At 38.2% G+C, this 20,257-nt stretch overlaps 1 protein-coding gene across 3 annotated transcripts in view; it reads right to left on the bottom strand.

The window, feature by feature from the left end:
• Nucleotides 1–4,963, bottom strand: part of lratb.1 (lecithin retinol acyltransferase b, tandem duplicate 1) — a 19,446-nt gene extending 14,483 nt beyond the window's left edge. For 2 of the 3 annotated variants that reach the window (XM_068713071.1, XM_068713072.1), the window contains exons 1-9: nucleotides 4,676–4,963; nucleotides 4,395–4,495; nucleotides 2,883–2,952; nucleotides 2,551–2,681; nucleotides 2,093–2,181; nucleotides 924–1,023; nucleotides 779–822; nucleotides 530–607; nucleotides 222–418 (exon numbers count right to left, since the gene is read on the bottom strand). In XM_068713071.1, coding sequence (XP_068569172.1) covers nucleotides 222–418; nucleotides 530–607; nucleotides 779–822; nucleotides 924–1,023; nucleotides 2,093–2,181; nucleotides 2,551–2,681; nucleotides 2,883–2,952; nucleotides 4,395–4,495; nucleotides 4,676–4,913 — 1,048 coding nt within the window. In that variant the 5' untranslated portion in view covers nucleotides 4,914–4,963. Of the gene's footprint in view, nucleotides 1–221; nucleotides 419–529; nucleotides 608–778; nucleotides 823–923; nucleotides 1,024–2,092; nucleotides 2,182–2,550; nucleotides 2,682–2,882; nucleotides 2,953–4,394; nucleotides 4,496–4,675 lie in introns of those variants that run through there. The other variant, XM_068713073.1, reaches the window with a different exon arrangement.
• Nucleotides 4,964–20,257: the final 15,294 nt, after the last annotated feature.

The following is a 20,257-nucleotide window of genomic DNA, read 5'->3' as shown; positions in this document are numbered from 1 at the left end:
TGTGTGTCTCTGTGTGTGTGTGTGTGTGTGTGTCTCTCTCTGTGTCTCTCTCTGTGTGTGTCTCTGTGTGTGTCTCTGTGTGTGTGTGTGTGTGTCTCTGTGTGTGTGTGTGTGTGTGTGTGTGTGTGTGTGTGTGTGTGTGTGTGTGTGTGTCTCTGTGTGTGTCTCTGTGTGTGTGTGTGTGTGTGTGTGTGTGTGTGTGTGTGTGTGTGAGACAGTACCCGGTACTTCCTGGATCAGCACCTGGCTGAAGTCACAGGTGACGTCTGGCAGCAGGTACCGTTGTGGGTCTCCGATCTCGTAGACCAGCTGCTCGGCCGCGGTCCCGAAGGAGACCAGTCCTCCGGTGTTCGGAGGCTTGGAGAGCAGGAAGGAGCCGGAGCCGGAGCACTCCACCACCGGGAAGCCCACGTTGTCCCTGAGGGACGACATCAGAGCTAAAGAAGAGGTCCAGGAGAGAGCTGAGCCGCTACGTCCCGCGACTCTGCGGAGGACATCTGCATCCAGAACTAGTTCTACTGGGTCTCACCAGTCAGGAACCTGGTGCCAGTCGGTGAAGACTCCACCTGTACTCTGAGCTCCACACTCGATCAGGTGACCTGCCAGACTGAGACACACACACACACACACACACACACACACACACACACACACACACACACACGTTTAAATAGGCTCTGTTTGTTTGACGTTTTATTTTGAAACTCCAGCTACAGGTGTCCCCTACGTGGTCTAAAAGAACTAACATGAGCCCTCATGGGTCCAGGTCTTTGTTTACCTCCCTGAGGCCAGCAGGTCGTAGTCAGTCCTCTCCCATCCAAACTGAGACAGACCAACAAACCACTTCAATATACATAAACATACACATATATATATACACACATATATATACACATGTGTGTTCATGTCAACACGAGACGTACGGCGTGCATGAGAGGACCCAGAGTCACAGCGCTGTCCACACAGCGACCCGTCACCACGACGTCAGCACCGAGGTCCAGACACCGCCGGATAGGGAGAGCCCTGGGGGGGGGGGGTCATATGAAACATACGAGCTCAGAGGGGGTCAACTATCTACTGATACACATATATATACATGTATACTGATAATACACACATATACATGTATACTGATACACATGTATACATGTATACTGATACACATATATATACATGTATACTGATAATACACATATATACACATGTATACTGATACACATGTATACTGATACACATATATATACATGTATACTGATAATACACACATATACATGTATACTGATACACATGTATACTGATACACATATATATATACATGTATACTGATAATACACATATATACACATGTATACTGATACACATATATATACATGTATACTGATACACATATATATACACATGTATACTGATACACATATATACATGTATACTGATACACATGTATACATGTATACTGATACACATGTATACCTGTATACTGATACACATATATACCTGTATACTGATACACATGTATACATGTATACTGATACACATGTATACATGTATACTGATACACATATATACATGTATACTGATACACATGTATACATGTATACTGATACACATGTATACATGTATACTGATACACATATATACCTGTATACTGATACACATGTATACCTGTATACTGATACACATATATACATGTATACTGATACACATATATACATGTATACTGATACACATGTATACTGATACACATGTATTCATGTATACTGATACACATATATACCTGTATACTGATACACATATATACATGTATACTGATACACATGTATACATGTATACTGATACACATGTATACATGTATACTGATACACATATATACATGTATACTGATACACATGTATACTGATACACATGTATACATGTATACTGATACACATGTATACATGTATACTGATACACATGTATACTGATACACATGTATACATGTATACTGATACACATATATACATGTATACTGATACACATGTATACTGATACACATGTATACATGTATACTGATACACATGTATACATGTATACATGTATCCACTAGAGGCTGTACCCGAGGTAAGCGTTCATGCTGTGGAGAGTTTTAGGTAACCGTTGTCTACTGAAGTCATCACACATCTTCACTTCAGAGAGGAGGCTTCTCTGAGAGGAGAGGACACAAGGGAGGAGAGGAGACAAGGGAGGAGAGGAGACAAGGGAGGAGAGAGGAGACAAGGGAGGAGAGAGGAGACAAGGGAGGAGAGGAGAGAAGGGAGGAGAGAGGAGACAAGGGAGGAGAGAGGAGACAAGGGGGGAGAGAGTAGACAAGGGAGGAGAGAGGAGACAAGGGGGGGAGAGGAGACAAGGGAGGAGAGGAGAGAAGGGAGGAGAGGAGACAAGGGAGGAGAGGAGAGGAGAGGAGAGAGGAGACAAGGGAGGAGAGGAGAGTAATTCATAAATAAATGTTCCTCATGTCTGTTAAAGATGATGATGATGATGATGATGATGATGATGATGATGATGAAGTCTTACATGGGGCATGAGGTCATCACCGGTCACCACGGCGACCTTGAGGTCCAGCCCCGCCTTCTTAATGACTTCCTGTATGACATCAGCACAGGCCAGAGGGTTGACTCCTCCTGCATTACTCACTACACGGATACCTGAGAGGACCACTCTGTTAAATACACACAATCTACTCTAATAATAATAATTATTATCATTATTATAATCTTAATAATAATAATAATTATTATTATTATAATCTTAATAATAATAATCTTAATAATAATAATAATAATTATTATTATTATAATCTTAATAATAATCTTAATCATAATCTAGCTGAGAGGAAGATGACTCACCTTTCCTGTGGATGTCGTTAATAAACGGAGCGAGAGCGATGTGGACGAAGTCTGGAGCATAACCCAGAGTCTACAAGAGACGTGATATACAATAATATATATATTAATATACAACAATATATAATAATATACAACAATATATAATAATATACAACAATATATAATAATATAAAACAATATATAATAATATACAACAATATATAATAATATACAACAATATATAATAATATACAACAATATACAACAATATATAATAATATATAATAATATACAACAATATATAATAATATACAACAATATATAATAATATACAACAATATACAACAATATATAATAATATACAACAATATACAATAATATACAATAATATACAACAATATATAATAATATACAACAATATATAATAATATACAACATATATAATAATATATAATAATATATCATAATATACAACAATATATAATAATATATATTAATATATAACAATATATAATAATATAAAACAATATATAATAATATACAACAATATATCATAATATACAACAATATATAATAATATATATTAATATATAACAATATATAATAATATAAAACAATATATAATAATATAAAACAATATATAATAATATACAACAATATATAATAATATACAACAATATATAATAATATACAACAATATACAACAATATACAACAATATATAATAATATATAATAATATACAACAATATATAATAATATACAACAATATATAATAATATACAACAATATACAACAATATATAATAATATACAACAATATACAATAATATACAATAATATACAACAATATATAATAATATACAACAATATATAATAATATACAACATATATAATAATATATAATAATATATCATAATATACAACAATATATAATAATATATATTAATATATAACAATATATAATAATATAAAACAATATATAATAATATACAACAATATATAATAATATACAACAATATATAATAATATACAATAATATACAACAATATATAATAATATACAACAATATATAATAATATACAACATATATAATAATATATAATAATATATCATAATATACAACAATATATAATAATATATATTAATATATAACAATATATAATAATATAAAACAATATATAATAATATACAACAATATATAATAATATACAACAATATATAATAATATATGTTAATATATAATAATATACAATAACAATATATAATAATATACTGAGTGATATTATTGAGATCTATTATACAAAGAAATAAATATAAATAAATATGTATTTATATCTATTTACATATAGAAATATGTATACATATATGTATTTATGTATAAATAAATATATTTATTTATTTATATATATAAAGACATATATACATATATATAATACATATATATATATATATATGTATATATATGTATTATATATTTGTATGACACATAATAATAAATAGTAATAATCGGTGAGTGTGCGCTCGTTGACTCACGGGGGTCTTGGTCTTGGCGGCGGTGAGCAGAGACATGGTGATCTCACTGAGGTAGTCAAACACCAGGAAGTCCAGCTGTCCTCCGTGGACCAGCTGAGGCACTGAGACACATGTGCGTCATTAAAGTGTGTGTTCTCTTATCTTATTATTATTATTATTATGATGATTAATATGTAAACACACACAGACATGTCGGTGACATCGAGTCAAACGTATCCACACTGTTGTGATAAATACATTTTATATTATATAATATATATAATATTCATTTGTCGTCGTACCTGAGGCGGCCGTGTCCCCCCAGAACCCGGACGCACAGCCGATCCGGACCGGCCTGGTCCCTGCAGAGCTCGTGTAGCACCTGGAGCCGGTCTCCGCGTCTGGACTCGTTGAACTGGATCTGACGGTCAGAGACCTGAAGTTCTCACGAGACCCGACGCACCGTGCTGCGCTTCTGCCGCGCGACAACCGCCCCAAGGCGGCAGGCGCGTGACGGAGTACATGTGGAAAGCTCGACATATTTAAATGTGTGTGTTTATTAATGAGAAAGAAAAAGAGAAGACGCGAGAGAATCTACGCGGACGAGCTCAAGGTGCACTGGTCCAGCCACAAAAACAGTCCGACTGGAAACACGTCACGGAACGCTTCCGGTCTGCCGGGGTTTCAGATCCTTTACTGCAGTAAAAGTACTGATACTACACAGTATGAATACTCTGTTACAGTAAAAGTACTTATACCACACAGTATGAATACTCTGTTACAGTAAAACTACTTATACCACACAGTATGAATACTCTGTTACAGTAAAAGTACTGATACTACGCAGTATGAATACTCTGTTACAGTAAAACTACTTATACCACACAGTACAAATACTCTGTTAGAGTAAAACTACTTATACCACACAGTATGAATACTCTGTTACAGTAAAAGTACTGATACCACACAGTACAAATACTCTGTTAGAGTAAAACTACTTATACCACATAGTATGAATACTCTGTTACAGTAAAAGTACTTATACCACACAGTATGAATACTCTGTTACAGTAAAACTACTTATACCACACAGTATGAATACTCTGTTACAGTAAAACTACTTATACCACACAGTATGAATACTCTGTTACAGTAAAAGTACTTATACCACACAGTATGAATACTCTGTTACAGTAAAACTACTTATACCACACAGTATGAATACTCTGTTACAGTAAAAGTACTGATACTACGCAGTATGAATACTCTGTTACAGTAAAAGTACTGGTACTACACAGTATGAATACTCTGTTACAGTAAAACTACTTATACCACACAGTATGAATACTCTGTTAGAGTAAAACTACTTATACCACACAGTATGAATACTCTGTTACAGTAAAAGTACTGATAGTACACAGTATGAATACTCTGTTACAGTAAAACTACTTATACCACACAGTATGAATACTCTGTTACAGTAAAAGTACTGATACTACACAGTACAAATACTCTGTTACAGTAAAAGTATTGATACTACGCAGTATGAATACTCTGTTACAGTAAAACTACTGATACCACACAGTACGAATACTCTGTTACAGTAAAAGTACTTATACCACACAGTACGAATACTCTGTTACAGTAAAACTACTTATACCACACAGTACGAATACTCTGCTACAGTAAAACTACTGATACTACGCAGTATGAATACTCTGTTACAGTAAAACTACTGATACTACGCAGTATGAATACTCTGTTACAGTAAAACTACTTATACCACACAGTACGAATACTGGGTATGGGTGAATGGGTTAATGGATTAATGGATTAATGGGTGAATGGGTTAATGGGTTAATGGGTGAATGGGTTAATGGGTTAATGGGTGAATGGGTTAATGGGTTAATGGATTAATGGTTAATGGGTTAATGGATTAATGGTTAATGGGTTAATGGATTAATGGGTGAATGGATTAATGGGTTAATGGATTAATGGATTAATGGTTGAATGGGTGAATGGGTGAATGGGTTAATGGGTTAATGGGTTAATGGATTAATGGGTGAATGGATTAATGGGTTAATGGATTAATGGGTGAATGGATTAATGGGTTAATGGGTTAATGGGTTAATGGATTAATGGTTAATGGATTAATTGTTAATGGGTTAATGGATTAATGGATTAATGGGTTAATGGGTTAATGGGTTAATGGATTAATGGGTTAATGGGTTAATGGATTAATGGGTGAATGGGTTAATGGGTTAATGGATTAATGGGTTAATGGGTTAATGGGTTAATGGATTAATGGATTAATGGGTGAATGGGTGAATGGGTTAATGGGTTAATGGGTTCAGCTGTACTGTTGGGACGTTTAGTTTGTAACTCAACATATGTTGTGTGTGTGTTGTTTGTCTAAATCTTAAATGTGTAGATAAGTATAGTGAAAGAGAAGACCCAAGTGAAAGTACCTCAAATGTGTGTTTCAACAGTTTTATTGATACATATTTTAAAAGAACTTCATGAAAGTGAAATGTTTTCATTTCAGTTACAAGAACATTTCTGTTAATGAGCTAAATCTTAAATTGAACCGCACATTAAATAATCATCCTGTATGTAATGCAACAAATAACGGTATTAACGATTAATACATGGAATGCTTTATGGATCCATCAGCAATAACAACATGTGGGTTGCCAGGTAGTGTAACATCTCTGGTTGTTGTTGTGTCACTAATGATGTGTGTGTGTGTGTGTGTGTGTGTGTGTGTGTGTGTGTGTGTGTGTGTGTGTGTGTGTGTGTGTGTGAAGCAGGTGTTCAGGCCTATTATGCAAAACCCCTTGTAGCCTAATGTATGGTTTTGAATACCATAATAGATCTGTGTGTGTGTGTGTGTGTGTGTGTGTGTGTGTGTGTGTGTGTGTGGTGTCATGTTTCTGGAGGACTGGAGGATTCTGTCCACAGAGCTACCTGAGCACACAGGTGAGTGACAGCTTTTCAATATTAAAAGCAAATGAATTCTTAAATCCGACTCTTGAATAAAATAACTCGTCTTCAAATAAAGACGAGTTATTTTCAGTGTGACGATGAGAACTGTGCGTCGTCTTGAGCTGAGACGTTGAGATAAACCAGCTGTGGTTGATTGTTATTGGTGCTGTTGTGTATCTTATTAAAAGTAATATTAATATTCTTTGTGCAGCTACAACAACATGATGCGTTTAATGAAAAGATGCTTCAAAGTTCAGAGAAAATCAAAGAAGAAGATTTTAACTGCAGGTTTAATAACCTGTTCACAACCACAGATTCACTGTAAGCCGACTAGTCGGAGCTAATGTGTTTAAAAGGTGAAGGTGAAAAACGGCCTCGCACTCACACAGTTGCGGAAGTTTCTCGTCTTTTGAATATTAACAAACTAACTGCCAGCGATGAAAATGGAGGCTGAAGTTTCCATCCAAAGGTTTCAGAATGAATTGTCAAATGTGCTCCACACAAAAGTGTGTGGAGCTGATTCATGGAACCATCACAGTGTGTTTGTCTTGTTCCTCCTGTGAGGATGAACTCGTCCTCTCACAACTCCTCTGAGGAGAACCAGTGGAACCAGTGGAACCCCTGCCCCTCGTCTCCATACGGGGTCCAGACCTTCTTCCTCGTGGAGGCCGTCAACCTCGTGGTACGTTGAGTTCTTTTCTAATTCATCATCAACTACTGCGCCTGAGAGACACATGAGTGTATCGCTGATATGTCTCATTCTGGACCAACGTGTTAAAACAGTCGAGTGTGTTAAAAGTAAAGTAGTGATCTAACTTTTGAACTTGGACCTCCAGTTCGGCCTTCCAGTGAATGCGTGGACGGTCTGGTTGATCGGACAAAGCTCTCACTCCGTCAAAGCCTCTGAGGTAAACACACAGAGGGATTACTGAACAGGCCTACTAGGCCCACTGGCTTCAAATTAAGAACGTCCTTTAAAGAGACACGTACCAACCAGGAAAAGAATCAAAACCACTCCAAAGAAACATAAAACAGATACAAAGAGACACAGAAAGACGACAAAGAGACCAAGACAACTCCAAAGAGATGCAAAGCAGCTGCAAAGACACACAGAGAGTTTCACAATGACTATGGAAAGAGGAAAACAAAGAGACACAAAACAGCTACAAAACAAGACAATATGACAACAGAGACACAAAACTACCATAAAGATACATAAACTACTAGAAAGAGACACAAAACTATTAGAAAGAGACACACAATTACCACAAAGATGGACAAAACTACTAGAAATGTAAACAAAACTGCTACATAGAGGCACATAACGACTACAAAGAGAAACAAAACTACTACAAAGAGACACAAAACTACCACAAAGAGACACAAAATAACTCCAAAGAGTGACCAGGGGGCCGTTGTCTTATAGTCTGCCCATGTAGGCGCTGACACCCAGTGACTTTCATGTTCGCTTTGTAAGCACTCAGTCACTCCGTCAAACTTCTGCCTACACTTCTTCTTCAATCAAAGCAAATGTCATCCTTGAACCCTTCAAAGAGCAGCTTCACACCAGCTCATATTCTTCTTTGTTCTGCCATGTTGTGTCGCAGGTGTTCACTCTGAACTTGGCGTTGCTGGAGTGCGTCTACATTCTGCTCTCGTTCCTGCGACCGCTCAACTATTACTTCATCGAGAGCGCCTTTCTGTACTCCTTCAACCTCTTCTTCTACGGTCTGCTCAGCGCCGGTAAACACGAGCGGACTCACCTCGGGTTTCGATGCGTGTCCTCACTAGAAGGGTTCATATTGACCTCGTGAAGCTCTCTGTGTTTCCCTCCACAGGACGACCTCTGTTTCAGGCATGTGTGTGTGTGGAGCGATACCTGGGAGTGGTTCACCCTGTCACCTACCTGAGGTACCTGATGTTGTACGACGATTATGTACGAGCGGTGAGCCACAGTTATGTAAACCACCTCCTTCCACGTGTCCTTCCTCAGGTGTAGCTCTGTGCGGACCCGTCTCCGTGCGCTCCCTCTGGTCTGGACTTTGACTCTCCTCTTCTGTGTTTGTAACGTCTTGAAGCTGGTCTGGGTCTTCCCGACCCTCTTCCTGCTGCTGTTGCTGGCGCAGGGTTTCTGCTGCGTCCGCATCCTGCAGGTCGGAGAAACCGCACCGCTGCTGCGATCACACGTTGAACTTCACCAACACTTCAGCCTGTCTGTTGCTTCTAGATTGAGCTACGTCTTAATTGATCTTAAGATAAAACTGGACTAGTCAGCTTTTAACAGAAAGAACTATTGATTAAAAAAAAAATATATATATATATATATATATATATATGTGTGTATATATATATATATATATATATATATATATATATATATAAAAGTATATATCTGTCTAGTAGTTTTGTGATACACAAAACATATATAATAAAAGTATATATTTGTCTAGTAGTTTTGTGATACACAAAACATATATAATAAAAGTAAATATTTGTCTAGTAGTTTTGTGTATCTTTGTGGTAGTTTTGTGTCTTTTTGTATATATATATCTATATATAGATATATATATATCTTTGTATATATATATATATATATATATATATATATATATATATACAAAGAGACACAAAACTACCACAATATATATATATTTGTATATATATCTATATAGATATATAGATATATATTTATACAAAGAGACACAAAACTATTACAAAGATACACAAAACTACTAGACAAATATATACTTATATTATGTATATATATATATATATATATATATATATATATATGTGTGTAATAAACCATATGGTGAATATCTCACATATTTCACAAATAAACAAAAATGGGAATTTTTGTTTCACTTGTGATGAACCACATTTGCCTTTATAATAATAATAATAATAATAATAATAATACTTTAATTTTATATAGCGCTTTTTTTATGTCAAATCATCATATTTGAAATGTAAAATATATATATTTTTTGTATCCCTTTTGTCCCGGCTGTTCTTCAACTTTATCTGTCCAGCTTTGTTGTCTTTGTCCCCAGCTGATATTTTCTATTTCTGTGTAAATACCTTGAGAGAGATGCAAAAATCTGATTTTGGTTCTGGACTCGTATCGTATGAATTCATCCCGTGAAGCGTTGTTTCATGTGATGAGTCAAACAACGCGTTCACAATATGAACTCTATCAGTGAATTCATCACACGTTAATAAAATAAGTCTTTAGTTCACATTTTAAATGGGCTTCCACGTGTAATGTGGGCTGTTTTCTGGATTATTGTGGTGGTAATGCACACGTCCTCTTCCTCAGGTTCTTCGTCAGTCGGGTCCAGGTGACGGCAGCACAGAGGGAGTTGATCCGGTCAAGAAAAAGGCCTTCATTACAGTTCTGGTCATCCAGGTACAATCTGCTGTGTGTTTACCTCATCGTTACTTCATATCATCATATATCATACTCATTATTACATGCCACCCAAAAACGATTAAAACTAATATTTTGTTTATGAATGGCCGGCAATAACCTATATTAGAGTAGATTGTGCTTGAACAGCTCAGTAAGCACTCTCTGTAATTGTAAATATATATATATATATATATATATATATATATATATATATATATATATATATATATATATTTTTTTTTTTTTTTTTTTTTTATTTCCGTTTTTGTGTGTGTTTTTTTGTAATTTTTTTATTTGTATTTATTTCCGTTTTTTATTTGTTCAATTTTTTTATTTTTTTATTTATTTGATAAATGTGTTCCTGCTCGCTCTTTGTTGGCCGTGTGTCTGCAGGTGATGATGGTGCTGAACTACCTGCCCACGGTGCTGGCGGTGCCGCTGAGAGGTCGGCTGTCCCGGCACGCTTACCTGTGTCAGCTGTTTCCCGCCTCTCTCTCTTTCTCAGTGTTCGGCAGCTTCATCCAGCCGCTGGTGTACCTGATGAGGAGGGGGAACGTCGGTTAACCTCGCCGCTGTAAACACTGACATGGTCTCTATATCTGATCCTCTGCTCAAACACTCATCGAATGTTTTGCAAACTTAATAAAATGAATGAAAACAAAAGACAAAGTGTTATTATTGTTAAATTGTTATCCTGGCTGATGTTGGCAGCAGCAGTCCTGTTATTGTGAGTAGCAGCTGTAATATTAGGATTAGCTACAGTAATAGTAGGAATAGTAGATTTGGTGTTTTGATGAATTATTAGGGCGTCACTGAATAATAGCCGTTGCTGCTGTGAAGGGGTGGCTGCGATGGTATCACTGGGTAGTTCTTGGGCATTCAAGGTGTTAACCTAAAACTCAAGTCATAATATTACTCCAACAAGGCCACAGCTCAAATCCTCTGTAACCAGCAGAGATCCCACCATGAAGCCAAAGCAGCACCATTGCTGAGTGACAACTTATATTCGTGACTTCTCTGCAAATCTGCATCTCCTGAATCTCGAGCTGGTTCAATTTCCCTCTCCGATGTCTTGGCTGAGGTTTAGGTTGACCTCCTTCTGGACCTGGGGCTTTTACTTCTGAAACTCCAGGTTTACTGGGCTGATATATCCTGACTAATGAATGAGGAGTCCTCTATGGGAACCGGGACCTGAAACCTACCTTCTTAAACTTGACATCATCCCTCCACTCTATGGTTTTCCTCACTGCGAGCATCAACCACCTTCTAGCCAAGGCCTCTTCAGACTTCATGTCCCTGACTCCATCCTGCACACAATCTGACGAGGAGGTGATGAAACATCTGGTCCGCGTTGGTTGGAAAGACAATTTCTGAGATCAGGTGGTTATTGTTGTTTTTGTGAAATGCAAATACCTCCCAGTTCTGTTTGTTTCCCACATTTTCTAGACACGCCTACTTCAACAATACATATTGTGACAGGACAGCAGGGTACAGCAGTCTGGGGAGAAACAGGACACGAACACAGCTTCACAAGAAAACGAGGTTTGTCTCTTTTAAAATCCTCAAATACTTTTGTGAGTTTTTCTAGTTGTCTAAATAATGATCTGACAGTCAACAAACCTATCCTGAGTGAATGATAAATCCACTTTAGATAAGGTAATCAACCAACGTTCACTGAATGTTAACTGATGAATGCAAATTCGGACACTTTTGCGTATACTGAGAACTGATCCAGTACCAGTGCCCTCTTGCAAACATTTTGATCTAAAGTCATTATATCAACTGAAGTGGTCTTATTTCAACAACATGTCCTGTAGTAGTAGTCTACAGGAGCTGGTCGAGGGGAAGAAAGAGAGCAGAGAATAGTCCATCTGGCAGATGATGCTACACAATTGAGGATGTTCAACCCGTCACGAGTGGATTTCTCTTCTGAGCTGTGGCTAATAAATTGTCTATTCAATTTGCATTATTTTTCATTATTAATGTAACGCTTGTTGATTTCTGTGTCATAGACAAATACAAATGCATTCAAATTAAGGCATTCACATTTTAAAGTTTAAGCAGGTCACTCGTAACGACACAGAGAAAAGTGATGAATGACAAATGCAAATTCTCTTAAACGTGGAACTAATCTGTTTACAAGTGTTTTTTTTGCATGACGCCCAGGAACTTTTTTGCATCTCGAGTTGTGTTTTCATTCACATATTTCGATGCACATTGTGAAGTTTTGCTTTAGAAAAGCTGTATGGAAACAGCACAATTTTGGTAAAACTTCATCGATTGTGGAAAAAAAAGCTTAAATGTTTGCTTGAGATGGATTTTTGCTTTTGTCAAAAAAGAGTTGATGCAAAAAAAATGAATTATGGAAATGTCTTTGCTGAATAAGTTCTGACGTATCAAAACATTAAATTTACATGACCACCAACCACCACGTAAATAAGAAGTAGACGTAGTCACCGTGACAGTTTATGGACGTTTTGAAGCCCTGAGCTCTGAATTTTGGCTGTCGCCATCTTTGTTTTTGGGTGTCGCCCCGTCCCTAAAGCATCACCTGCTTTATGGTCTGTTTGACTCTAAATGGACCATAATGGACTAAATGAACATCATGCTGTATTGAAGAAGACTGTAAACTAGAGATTGAGACCATAAACTCATGTTTACAATGTTTACTGAGGGAATAAATCAAGAGAGAAGTAGAGTCATTTTAGACTAGACTTTGATACAACCAGAGGAGTCGCCCCCTGGTGGACACTAGAGAGAATGCAGCTTTAACACATGAAGCTTTGAAGAACTTTTCAAACCTGGAGGTAGCTGCCTGCCAATACTAGCTGACATGAAAGAACAATTACATCTTTCCCAGTTAAAACAAATTCCAAAAGTTGCATGTTGCGGTTCCATATTTGGTCTCCTTGACTTTCTCGTTCTCTTCCACAGGCCATGTCCGTCAACTCTTCATCCTTCTTCAATGTTACCCCTGTCCCTCCATTATACCTAGCATGCCTGGAATCCATGAGCAGCAGCGTCATCTGGATCACGCTCACCTTCATCAACATCCTCTTCCTCCTCCCTCTCTACATCCTCATCCTCCACATGGGTTTCCAAGGATGGAGGCTTGCAGGGCAAAAAACGAGCCACTCCGACTTCCTCACCTACCACGCGGTCACTATGGAGCTTATTGGTGCTTTTGGATTTCTCGTTTATTCTTTGGGCATAGTCACCCACAGTGAGATGGTGTTAATTTGGGGGATGTGTTTATCAAACATTATTTTCCCGGGACAGACTCTTTTTCACCTCCTGACCTGTGTGGAGCGCTACCTGGCTGTTGTTCACGCCATCAACTACATGCGCCTGAGAGAAACAGGAGGGGTCAGGATTAGAAACATCAGCATTTTGTGCACTTGGCTGATATGCTTCGGATGGATGGGGATAGCAAAATTGTATTTGCCTGATTTGCCCTCCACCCCATTAATCTGCATGTTGGGCGTCTCAGTGATTGTGATAACTTTCTGCTGCCTTTCTGTTCTCCGTGCTTTGAAACATCCAGGTCCGGGTGAGGTGGGCGGTGACAAGATGCGGGTTGACCAATCAAAGCGGAGAGCTTTCCGCATCATCCTATTCATAATGGGAGCTCTGTTGCTGAGGTTTGTCGGGCTCCTGGTCGGTTTTGGCTTGTCATATTTGCCGTCGATTAGTATTGAAGATTTGTGTCCGTTGATGGTTTCTGGGGTCCTTCTGGTTTTGCCCAGCAGTCTGGTTCTGCCTCTGCTGTTTTTACACAAGTCAAAAAAACTGGCATGTTGTAGGTACAACACTGGATCACAGTAAGAAGTCATGAATAGAAAGGCCAAGGGAAGCAGGAATTTAGAACTGTTTCATATGTCGTTGGTGATGCCTCATATCCTGTGGTGTTCCCCAAGGCTCCGTCCTTTGCCCCTTGCTGTTTTCTCCATACATGTTCCCACTTTGTCCCGTTATCCAAACGTTCTATACTGCTGTTATGCAGATGACACGCTTATCTATGTTGTGTTAAAAACCAGTGTTGCCTACTATGTTGTCTCTCAAAAATCAAGCAATGGATGTCCCAAACCCTTCTCCAGTTAAATGACAAAAAAAGGAAATCAGAAAAAAATGAATATAAAGCAATTCATGATGTCAACCCTAAGTTTTATTTCTCCAGTTCTAGTGTGTGTGTTTCATTTGTTTATTTTGCTGCTTGTATATTATTTAATTCTGTTAGAGAGAAAGATGATGAAAATGTGTTAGTAGTGTATTGTTTGTTATTTGTCAAAGATTGTAGCAATATGCTGTTTATCAATAAACAACAACAATTGAATCCACTTTGTACAGCTGTTTATTTATTGAATCAAATATAACATAACAGGTTTATATGATCTGGAACAAATAAAAGTTCTGAATTACAAATAGGTCAACGATAAATAAATCTAATACAGTACAATTCATACTATTGGTTTAAAAAACGTAGCTTTTATAACCATCAAGTGCAGTAAAAATATAATTAAAATGCTAAAAATAGAATGTTAAACCAACCTGGCAACACCACAGTAACATCTCAGCAGCCACATACGGCGGGAGACCTTACTTTAGACACTATTAACAATGCTGAACACCCAATAAAACCATATTTAACTTTCTAGTAACCACCTAGTTTACTGGGTTTAGGTTTATAGTTAGGGCTGATTCAGGTTTACAGTTAGGACAAGCTCAGGTTTATATTTAGGTCTGGTTTAGGTTTATAGATAGGGCTGGTTCAGGTTTATATTTAGGTCTGGTTCAGGTTTATAGATAGGGCTGGTTCAGGTTTATAGATAGGGCTGGTTTAGGTTTATAGTTAGGGCTGGTTCAGGTTTATAGTTAGGGCTGGTTCAGGTTTATAATTAGGGCTGGTTCAGGTTTATAGTTAGGACTGGTTCAGGTTTATATTTAGGTCTGGTTCAGGTTTATAGTTAGGACTGGTTCAGGTTTATAATTAGGGCTGGTTCAGGTTTATAGTTAGGACTGGTTCAGGTTTATATTTAGGTCTGGTTCAGGTTTATAGTTAGGACTGGCTCAGGTTTATAATTAGGGCTGGCTCAGGTTTATAATTAGGGCTGGCTCAGGTTTATGATTCATTCATTCAGAAATGATTTATTACATGTATCATTTCTGTCATATGGATTGACTATGTTTCTTCCTCCGTTAAAGTTTTTTGGGGGATTCTTTTTCTTTTCTGATGTTAGGGATTTCATATGCTGTACATATTGTAAAGAGCTTTGAACCAAATTTATGATTTGTGAAAATGGGCTAAAAAAATGAATTGAATAGACAAAAAATTAGCAAATCAGCACAATAGTATATATGAAACATTTTCTGATTCATGATACTCTAATATAGTCCAATATTAAACCTGATTCAGTGTTTACAGCCTGGTAGTTTTCCCGCCCTGTGTAAAAACAACAGAGGTAACACCAGACTGCTGGGCAGCGAGAGCCAGACTACAGCCAGAATTAAAAAACTCTCACATTCAAGAAACAATCGAGAAAAGTACATCATAGTGTTAATCACGGAGCTCAAGAATCTTAACATCAGAGCTCCCATTATGGCCATGATCGTGAAGAAAGCCCTCTGCTTTGATTGGTCAACCCGCACCCTGTCCCCACCCACTTCCCCCGGCCCTGGACGAATCAGAACACAGAGAACAGAAATGCTGCAGAAAGATACGACAAATATAGAGAAGACCAATAACAAGATGCCTAAGATGACGGTGAACCAATGAAACTTTGATAGACCACCTGTTGCAAAGCAAATCGCCCAAACGCATCCAATGCTGATGTTCCTGATCCTGACCCCGCCCGCCTGTCTCAGCCCCAGGTAGGTGACGGGGTGAACGACAGCCAGATAGCGCTCAGCACAGGTGAGGAGGTGGAACAGAGTCTGTCCAGACCAGATGCTGAAGATGATCTGATCCCCCACTTCCTGTACCAACATTTTTTTTGCGTAGATGCCATAACAGAGTAAAGGAGACCCCAAGACACCGATCAGCTCCAGGGCGACCATGTGGAAGGTGAAGATGTCGGAGTGGCTCGTCGTCACGGTAACAGAGCGTTGTTTCCTCCAGCGTTGGAAGCCCATGTGCAGGACGAGGATGAAGAGGAGGATGAGGAGGAAGTAGGCGACGAAGACGAATGAGAAGATGAAAATGTCGCCACGACAATCGGAGAGTGAGGGATGGAGGGAGGAGTTGAGGGAGGAATTGACCGACATGTCTATTTGTGTGGACAGAGAAGAGAGAAAGAATGACATCATCAATATAAGAGTCAGAAGAAATATGTGAAACAATATTTAGCTTGAACATGACTTCATGAATACAATGCAGTCAAACTGAGAACCCTTTGCAGCTTCATCACATCACTAACTTCCTCTCTGACTGTAAACATTCGATCTCATCTAATGAATGCAACAACATGACATGACATCATTCTACAATGTCACACTGTTGGATACTTTTTCCTGCACTTTTTGAGTTCCTACACTCGGAGGGCATCCAGGACACAAAGTCATACATCCAACTGAAATATTCAATTTCGAAACATATTGTAGGGATTCAAAAATATGTTTTAAATGTTATTTTACAAATCTGAATTGATGAACTTCATGAAAACGTCATTAAAGAACAAAAATGTATGTTAGTAGCAACAGTGTGTGATGACTAAAAGTATCAAATGGATGTAAACACTTTGGCTCCCAACTGTACTACACATAATAGAATAATAGTGATAAAATGAAATCTAATAATAACAACATCAACAATAATGATAGTATGAATTTGTTAAATTAAATTACAAAGGATGTCTTCTGATATTGTTAAACACTCACCTCAGCAGTTTGTGATCGTCCTTCTCCAGCGTCTCCAAACTCACTGACTCACTGCTGTCTGGCTCACATATATATTAATGCGTTGATGTTATGAGTGTGTTTATGAGTGTGTTTGTGTAACATAGAAACAAGTGAGAGCAGGGCTTCTTTGCATGTTGCAAAACTGATGAGTTTTTTTGCGGGTGGATTGCGATAGGTAAATGTATTTTCCTCGTTATTGCTCTGCAGTGAGATCAGAGCGCAAACATCCGAGCATGGTGGGTTCAATTAAGGCACGCAACCCAAAATCATGAAATATTTCTTCTGCATCAGTGTATCATTACTTTCTGTCCAGATGATACAACCAAAACACACTCATTCATGACTGAGAGTAAATATTGTCACCTTTATTACTTCATTTGAATACAGTAACGTTCATTTATTAAAACTTTCTTGATTGTCACAGTTTTATAATAAAGGGCTTTCTGAAACACTAAAGTACATTTCTAAATAAGAAGACACATGAAGTACATTAAAATGTTCTCTAATATGTTCATATATATATATATTCAACGGGATTCAGATGATCCATACAAACAAAGACTGGTGTGTATTCAAATCTTCTCCTTCTCGTCTGCGTGATTGTCCATGGTTGTGTTATTTTAGTCTTTAGTTTAGAGCAGGCAGGACGGGATCAACATTTGTCTTCCACGTCATCTTTCAGATTCTCTACATATTCTGTTCATAGCTCAAGCTTTCCCTCATCTTGGCCAAGATGGAGGGCAACTAGAGCCGCAAATGAATCCGACTTCTGCTTCAATGCATTCTGGGAGATGTAGTGTATGTGCACAGGGAAACCTTTCAAAGTGGCTTTAATGCATACAACCTAATTAGATCACTCTATGAGTACTGTTACTGATACTAATACTCCTGATGTCACAACTACTACAAACATTACTTATTACTACCTCTGTGACTGTGAAGTAAAACTCCAAATTAAGTAAAACTGCAACGATTAGTCGATTCATTTTGAATAAATAGACAGAACATTTTGTTTTTGAAAAGACACTGTATGTATGGAAGGAGTGGAAACTGTAGCGTCTGTATGAGACTAGAATGTAAACCCATCCACGTCATTGTTAGACTGTCAGAGCAACTAACGTAGTACAATGAGAGAGAGAGGACACAACCACGGCAACACCAGAAACAATTTTGCCATTCCACATTTCCAGTGTGACTAATTAAATCAACAAGATAATCCCAGTGGATTACACTTCACATTATTGTTAAATAAACGTAGCTTTGTACAAATAATTTAAATTTAAACAAAAAATTCAAGTTGCATACCAATTTTGTTGTTGTTGTTTTGGACACAGTAATCACTACAAATCTGGAATTGGTACATAATCAGATGATATCATTTTCAGAATTTCTTGTATCTAATCAAAACAATCTCATACGACTACAACATGTAATCTGACATGACAAACTGTGGATGGAGTCCAGTACACTCGTAGTCCTACTCTCAAATGGACTTTCTTCAAATGTAATCCAATGCTTGTCTTTAGCCACTTTTATAAGAGCAACATGGTAGTTTTCCCGCCCTGTGTAGATACATCAGAGGTAACGGCAAACTGCTGGGCAGATAAAACCATTGCATAGAAGCTTTTATCACACAGCGGACCTCGAGGCTCAGCAGCGACGGGGCCTCTAGAGCAACGACAACAAGGAGCCCGACGAGCCAAAACCACAGCACGCCTGTTATGGCCATGACCGTGTGGGAAGCCCTCTGCTTTGACTGGTCGACTCGCCCCTTGTTCCCGCCCACTTCCCCTGGCCCCGGACGAATCAGAACACGGAGAACAGAAAGGCTGCAGAAAGATACGATAAGTATATTTATGGGCAAGATGAAGAACAATGAGTAGGTAGCTGAAGATGGAATGAGCGGAGCTGCTACACAGACCCATCCAAAGCACAGCAGCCAAACACATCCAATGCTGATGTTCCTGATCCTGACCCCCGGCCCCTTTCTCAGCCCCAGGTAGGTGACGGGGTGAACGACAGCCAGGTATCGCTCCACACAGGTGAGGACTTGGAAGAGGCCCTCTCCATAGTAAGACACGGCTTGAAGCCAGTACCCCACCTCCTTCATCTCTGAGAGACCGGTGAAGCAGCCGCAATAGAAGGAGGCAGACCCCAAGCACCAGATCAGCTCGGCAGCAGCCATGTGGTAGACGAAGACGTCGGATTTGCTCGTCGTAGTGGACGAGCGTTGGCGGCCCAGATACAGGACGAGGATGGAGACCGGCAGCATGAGGGCGACTCTGGTGATTGTGAAGGCGGCGCCGATTGAGATAGGAACTGTGGATTCGGAGCAATCAAAAGGCACTGAATCGAGGGAGGAGTTGGAGGCGGAAGAGGAGTTGACCGACATATCTACTGTATGTGGAGGCCTGAGGAGAAGAAAGAAAAGGGACTGTGCTGTAAAACAACTAATGAAAAGTTGCAATAAAACAAAACACAAGGCCTCCTTTGGCAGCTGCATTAATTAGAAATCACCTGTTGAGATGAATTTGGATAACCAAAGTTATTACGAACCATCCTGACGGAAACAAGAACGTCTCTACCAAATTTG

This window comes from Cebidichthys violaceus, unplaced genomic scaffold (genome assembly GCF_023349555.1).
Source record: "Cebidichthys violaceus isolate CVI_PGR_0920_01 unplaced genomic scaffold, fCebVio1.0.p SCAF_19, whole genome shotgun sequence".
Lineage (NCBI taxonomy): Eukaryota > Metazoa > Chordata > Actinopteri > Perciformes > Stichaeidae > Cebidichthys > Cebidichthys violaceus.
The sequence above is the reverse complement of the archived record's forward strand: the minus strand, read 5'-3'. Positions and strand labels throughout refer to the sequence as shown.